Source organism: Orycteropus afer, unplaced genomic scaffold (genome assembly GCF_000298275.1).
Source record: "Orycteropus afer afer isolate SDZICR_OR568_19922 unplaced genomic scaffold, OryAfe1.0 scaffold00354, whole genome shotgun sequence".
Taxonomy (NCBI): Eukaryota; Metazoa; Chordata; class Mammalia; order Tubulidentata; family Orycteropodidae; genus Orycteropus; species Orycteropus afer.
Window position 1 is genome coordinate 807,850 of NW_006921941.1, and position 6,971 is coordinate 814,820.

The following is a 6,971-nucleotide window of genomic DNA, read 5'->3' on the forward strand; positions in this document are numbered from 1 at the left end:
GCTTTTAGTGGCCACATACAGGGATGCCCGGCACCGAGCAAGATGCCCTGGCTTCGAGGAGCTCTGTGCGAGGAAATTGGATCTGGAATTGGGGGGGGGGGGGGGGGGGGGAGTGGAATTCATAGAATGCGTCCTGTTGTTGTTGTTGTTGTTATGTGCCATCGAGTCGGCCTCGACTCATAGTGACCCCTTCTTGGGTTTCCGAGGCAGTATCACTACGGAAGTAGGTCCTGGTTGTAGGTTAAGCACGCAGGAACCACGGGCGAAACACCAGCCTCGGAGCAAGTCCCGAGGCAACAGCAGCCTGCAGACTTAGGTTCCCGCCCCACGTTCCCTCTGGGCGCGGCCGCGGGTCGCACCAATCCTGGGATCCTTCCACCGCGGCCGCCTGCCCCCGGCCGTGCCGCTAGCCCCGCCTCCTGCTCTAGCTCTTGTTCCAGCGCGAGGCGGAGGTCAGTGTCATGGAGGGTGGCAGCGGCCAGGCTGGCGGTCTGGGACGTGCCTTATGCGTGCTGACCGGGGCCTCCCGCGGCTTCGGCCGGGCGCTGGCACCACGCTTGGCCCAGCTGCTGTCACCTGACTCCTTGCTGGTCCTAAGCGCCCGCAACAATGAGGCGTTGCGGCAGCTGGAGGCGGAGTTGAACGCCGGGCGGCCTGGCCTGCGGGTGTTGCGGGCGCCCGCCGACCTCAGCACTGAGGCTGGCTTGGAACAGCTGCTCGGTGCCCTACGCGAGCTCCCCAAGGAGGGGCTGCAGCGATTGCTGCTCATTAACAACGCAGGTAAGCACCGGGGACTGTGGTTGGTGGGCCACTTCCCATTTAGAATACTGCTTGGCACCCTGTTTTCCCTACTTCCTCCGAACTTTCATTTTCCCCTCCACTGGGAAATGTGAGGGGTCAGGTAAGGAGTCAAATAAGACGGCTAAAATCCTAAGTGGCGCCCGTTTGGATGGCAAGCAGCGGCGAGGCGTGCTGTAGGAAGATCGAGTGCCTTTGGAGCGCTGCCCTGCCCCTAGTTCCGCCCTCGCTCCATTCCCACTCTCTACTTCCTTCCCCCTCCACCCCCGCAAAGCCAGGTTTTCTAAAGCTTTTGTAGAACTTTCTGGATCGAGCGCCCTCTGGCGAAGGTCTCAGTCAGGGCATGGGGTCTCCAAGTTGAAGAAAATTCCCGAGCATCTCCAGAGCTCTCCCAAGCCCTGGTGCAGGGTAGGCCCCTTCTCAGCCTGCAGAGCTGGGGAAGAAGGAGGTGTCTTCCAAACTGTTACAAGGACTCCACCCTTAGGTCAGGCGGAATTTAAAGAGCTTGATGGGGCGGTGGTTAAGGGCTCGGCTGCTAACCAGAAGGTTGGAGGTTTGAACCCACCAGCTGCTCAGCCTGAGAAAGATGTGGCAGTCAGATTCGGTAAAGATTTACGGTCTTGGAAACCTTGTGGAGTAGTTCTACTCTGCCCCATAGGGTCACTTTGAGTTGGCATGACTTGATGGCAATGGGTTTGGTTTGGGATTTGGGGAAGGAAAAAGCTCCGCCTGGTGCTGGGTGATCCTTAAAGGTTTGGTTTTTCACAGGCACTCTTGGGGATGTGTCCAAAGGCTTTGTGGACCTAGCTGATCCAGCTGAAGTGAACAACTACTGGGCTCTGAACTTGACCTCCACACTCTGCCTGACCACCAGCATCCTGAAGGCCTTTCCGGAGAGTCCTGGTTTCAGCAGGACTGTGGTTAACATCTCATCCATCTGTGCACTGCAGCCTTTCAAGGGCTGGGCACTGTACTGTGCAGGGAAGGCTGCCCGTAACATGATGTTCCAGGTCCTGGCCACAGAGGAACCTAGTGTGAGGGTTCTGAGCTATGCGCCAGGTAGGTAGGCCTTCCTTGCCCCCTAAAACCTGCTGATCCCCTTCTTGGGGCTGGGCAAGGGGCCTGGAATGTCCTCTCCAGGGGAAGATCCATGGAGCTATTATCCCTGAATCATGATCCATCATCCTTTAGGCTCCAAGGTAGTTAGAGCAGGCATGCAGGGAACAGTAGGTAGAGGATGTGCGGAGATGACTGGATCAAAGAGTGGGACAGGGATGTCTGAGGTATTAGATGTCGAGTTTGAGAGAAAACTAGGGCTTAAATTCCAGGCATATATCCCATTTCTCATGTGAAACAGAGAAGGTGCTATTTTAACACTTCTAATTATTAGCTTGTACTTAGCACACTGTATTATATTCATCTGTTTAGCTCTCTGTTTCCTTCACTTGACAGGAAAGCCTTGAAGGCAGGGACCATGCACTACTTATTATATATCATCTGGTCTGAGTTCTAACCACCCCATCATAGTGTAGTGCCTAAAGTTCTTGACTACAAACCAGAAGGCTGTTGGTTCAAACCCATCAGCCACTCCTTGGAAGGAAGGTTGGGCAATCTACTTCTGAGTGGTACTGCCTAGGAAACCCAAGGAGGGGTCACTATGAGTCGGGTCCGACTTGACGGCACACAACAACAATCATGATACCATGGTGCCCCTTGAGGTTCCTGGAGTTAGAAGGTGGTAACGAAGCTGTTGTAGAATATCTTAGTCACTTAGTTAGAGATCTAACAGTCTTTCCCTCTTGAGTTACATATCAGGACCCTGGGGCAGAGGTAGAATGGCTTCCCCAAAGCCCAAGTGTGGCAGAGCCAGGATCAAACCTTGCCTCAAAGCGTTTGATCAGCTGTATCCACTTTCTCATGCTCTCCAGTATCCAGCCCTCTCCTTCCCTAACACAGATACTCATAAGTTATTCTTACAGCCAACATTCACTGAGCACCCCCTCTGAGCCCAGCTTAGGACTCACTCAAACAACAGTGAGCAGAATGAGTGAGAGGCCCCTAGGGCCTGAATGAAGGCCAAGACCAGTCTGGTTTTCATTTCAGTATCGGGAAGAATGTTTAAACAGGTGTGTCCAATGGTGGAATGGGCTATTTGGAAAGCTAGCCAGTCCCCTCTCACCAGAGATGTACCAAACCAAAAAAACCAAACTCATTGCTGACGAGTTGTTTCCAACCATTACCTACCCCTCCTTGGGTTTCCAAGGTGGTATCTCTATGGAAGTAGATTGCCCAATCTTCCTTCTGAGGGATGCACCAGCAACCAAGAAAACCAAACCCACTGCCATGGAGTCAATTCCAACTCACAGTGACCCTACAGGACAGAATAAAACTGCCCCATAGGCTTTCCAAGGCTATAAATTTTTATGAAAGCAAACTTCCTCATCTTTCTCCCACAGAGTCGCTGGTGGGTTCAAACTGCTGACCTTTTGGTTAGTAGCCAAATGCTTTAATCACTGCATCACCAGGGCTCCTTATCAAATACACACATGTGATTAAAAACATTCAAGGATTAAGGGTATTGTTCTCCTTCCAACCCTGAGATTCTTTGATATTCTGCCTCTGAGCATTGCTAACTCTAATTTCTTGTGTGCTGTAATTCCTATATGAAGACTGTTGTTACTGTTGTTAGGTTACCTTGAGTTGGCTCCAACTCACAGCAACCCTACATACAACAGAATGATACACTGCCTTGTCCTCTGCCATCCTCACAATCCTTGCTGTGCTTGAGCCTGTCGTCATAGCCAATGTGTCAGTCCATCTTGTTGAGGGTCTTCCCCTTTCATTGACCCTCCACTTTATTAAGCATGGCATCCCTCTCCAGGAACTGGTCCCTTCTGACAACATGACCAACATACGTGAAACAAAGTCTGACCATTGTCGCTTCTAAAGAGCATTCTAGCTGTCAGTTTATTGTATGTAGTGGCTTGCTTGTTGCTGTGAGGCTGGAAGCTATGCCACCAGTATTTCAAATACCAGCAGGGTTATGCATGGTAGACAGGTTTCAGTGGTGCTTCCAGACTAAGACTGAGAAGAAGGACAAGGCCATCTACTTGTGGAAAAATTGGTCACTGAAAATCTCATGAATAGCAGTGAAACATTGTCTAATGTGAAGAATAGAAAGTGCTTATAACTAAGAGTTCATGAAGGGAGTAGTTGTGGTGACTAGGGATGGCTTTATTGAAGGTATCTGAACTGGACCTTGACTTTGAGGTTGCTTGGATGTCAGCCAGTGGAAGACACTCTAATAAACACAGGTAAACCTGGACAAGCTCATTAGGGGAATGTCAGGTCATCTGGTTTGGCTGGAGGCTGGACATGCACAGCAGGGTACAAATATAAGGACTGTGAATTATAGGCTGGGGTATTGGGGAGCCACTGATAGTTTTTGGACAGAGGAATAGCAGGCATGGTCCCAGAGATGTTTTAGCAAGCTAAATTTGGCAAAGGAGTATGGAAGGAGTTGAAGCAGCGAGAGAGTAGACATGAACAGTGCAAAAAGAGCGTGGGGGTGGCATCTTCTGACCTCATCTAACTAAGGCATACTTAGTATAAGTAATTCACTGCACCACAAGCACCCATCAGAGCTCCTTCACAAGGGCGAAAGAGAAAGGTCAACACCATCAGCCCAGAGCTGATTCCTGTTAAGCAAAAATCAGACATCCCACCACCCTCCAACCTTCATACCAATTCTGACACCAACCATCCCTCCCACAGCATTCACCGCTTGTCTGCTATGTTCAGTAATTCATTGCAATGGCCACACAGAACTCACAGACAGTACTTACCATTATGGAATTTATTAGGGAATTAACAGGTTATAATTCAGGTTCAGGAATGCTCTTTGGATACAAGTCTTCGATCTGGTCAGTCTCCTTTCTGCTATGCCCACAGGCACACCTCTCTTTAACCATTAGCTTGTCAGCCTGGCCTCTGCCCTGGCTCAACCGAGTGTTAAAAGCTCTTTTAGCTCTGCTGATAGGTGCACCCCACACTGTCTCATGCCAATCTCTTGGTTCTACTATTATTGTCTCCATGCAGTCTCTCTACTAACTCTCTGCTATCATCTCAGCACAGAGATCTCGGGTCCAAAGATGTGTTCCATTGTTGCCTTCTCTGTCTTGATGGTAGTGTGATCCCCCTTTTCCACCTCTCAGATGGCTCATTTTAAACCTAGCAAAAGGACATAACTGACCAATCCCCACTTTAGGGTTCCATACACCTTATTTCCATGGTCCCACCCCCACAAGGGTTGCAGACACCTTATTTACATTACCAACAAGCTATCCAATCCCCTTAATAAACCACAAGTACCTTACATTTGCATAGATGGGGCAATCGGAAACCCAAGGAGGGGTCCCTATGAGTTGGGTCCAACTCGACGGCACATAACAACAACCACCACTCAGTCATTCAGTGGACACCACAAAGACCATGGCTGGAAGAGCCATGCTAAGTAATTCACTGCACCACAAACACCCATCAGAGCTCCTTTCCACTTGTACCACTTTCTTTTTTTTTTTTCTCAAAAAATAAAAAGCTTTTTCAATAAACCTGGGCTGTTAAAAAGGATGGGAATGACTGTCAAGGTATGTAGATGTAGATCTTCCTCCCTGGGGACTGACTGACTGCAGGGACAGAAGGTGAAGGAGGGAGCAAGTGATGGGTGTTTTGAAGCTGGAAGAAAAGTACCTCATAAATAGAAAAATTAGGAAGAGGTGCTGATTTGACAAGAGATGATTGACTTAGTTTTAGTCCTGGTGGTTTGGGGAAGCATGTTCAGTAGGCATTGGAATTGCATGCCAAAGTGAAGCCCTTGGCAACCCTGACCATGCATGTCAGCCAAAGTTAGTTACTGTCTGTCCAGATCTTACGCAGCCTCTTGCCCCTTCCTTGACCCTGTGGCAGGGGCCTGTATCCCTCTGTCCCTTCCTTGGCTCTGCCCTGTCCCCTCATCTTCTACTTTTTGCCGCCTAGGTCCCCTGGACACAGACATGCAACAGTTGGCCCGAGAGACCTCCGTTGACCCAGAGTTACGAAAAAGTCTGCAAGCACTGAAGACAAAGGGGCAGCTGGTAGACTGTGGAGTGTCCGCCCAGAAACTGCTCAGCTTGCTACAAAAGGACACATTTAAGTCTGGAGCCCATGTTGACTTCTATGACATATAAGCCCCTGTCCTTGACTCCCTAGACCTTCCTGCCCCGTTTGTAGGCACACCCCAGAAACCCCATGGCTCCCCACATCCTCCTACCTCAGTGGTATCACCAGCCCTGCATTACACAAATAGGCACTCGTACTTGCTGTCCTGCCTTCAGACACAGCCGTATGGGCTTCGGCTTACTGAGCTTGCTTGTTCCCAGGAGTCTGGTCTGTGCATATCCCTAGATTATGAGGAGACTTCTGTAGGAAGCTTGAGAGAGAGAAGTTACAGGTGTTGGTGTCCTCCCTCCACAGGAATCAACTTTTAGCCACAGAAAAGGCAGGAAAAAAAGCTGAAACATGGAAGAGATTGGGTGTCCTCCTGGCCAGTCCAAGGTCAGAGGAGAGGGTGATCTAGGGTCAGAGGGCCAGTACCAATTCACCTGTGGTCTGGAGGGGAGTGGGATACCACAAGTACCTGCCATGCAGATATCTCTTGCTCAGGCTAGCAGGGCCTTCTGTTGAACTACATGTCTTGTCCAGATGCCTCCTTCCTCCAGAACCTACCGTTCCGCTCCACCCAGGCTGGGAGAGGGAGTGCCTCTCAGAGTTTCTATGTACATTCCAAAGGCAGATACAAATAAAATATTGAATGTTCTTTGCTGTAAATTATTAATGCCTGCTTTCTCATCTGACGTAAGGCCTAACCAGCAACTGATTTCCTGGATCGCAGGGTCCAGGGATGTTCTTGAGGCAATTAAGCCAAACCTAGGGTGCTATTCAGGAGCTCTGGTAGCATAGTGCCTAAGGCACTTGACTACTAACCGGAAGGCTGGTGGTTCAAACCCACCAGCCACTCCTGGGAAGGAAGGTAGGGCAATCTACTTCCGTAGTGATGCACATAACAACAACAACAGGGTGCTAGTCTCACTTCCTGAGTAGTTGTCCTGAGGCTGTCTGCCTCCACCGCTCACTGA

The 6,971-nt window shown here is 50.0% G+C and overlaps 1 protein-coding gene across 1 annotated transcript; it reads left to right on the forward strand.

Moving 5' to 3' along the window:
• The first annotated feature begins 461 nt into the window (after nucleotides 1-461).
• On the forward strand, nucleotides 462-6,023 carry SPR (sepiapterin reductase). Its single transcript, XM_007952666.1, has 3 exons — nucleotides 462-780; nucleotides 1,567-1,857; nucleotides 5,833-6,023. Exons 1-3 carry the CDS (start codon nucleotides 462-464, stop codon nucleotides 6,021-6,023), a joined length of 801 nt encoding a protein of 266 aa, XP_007950857.1.
• The last annotated feature ends 948 nt before the right edge of the window (nucleotides 6,024-6,971 follow it).

Bases quoted from the DNA above. Each gene is read 5' to 3' on its own strand.
- SPR (XM_007952666.1), top strand. From the start codon at position 462: ATGGAGGGTGGCAGCGGCCAGGCTGGCGGTCTGGGACGTGCCTTATGC. The intron at 781-1,566 runs GTAAGCACCGGG...GGTTTTTCACAG, and splicing joins GCTGCTCATTAACAACGCAG to GCACTCTTGGGGATGTGTCC. The intron at 1,858-5,832 runs GTAGGTAGGCCT...TTTGCCGCCTAG, and splicing joins GGTTCTGAGCTATGCGCCAG to GTCCCCTGGACACAGACATG.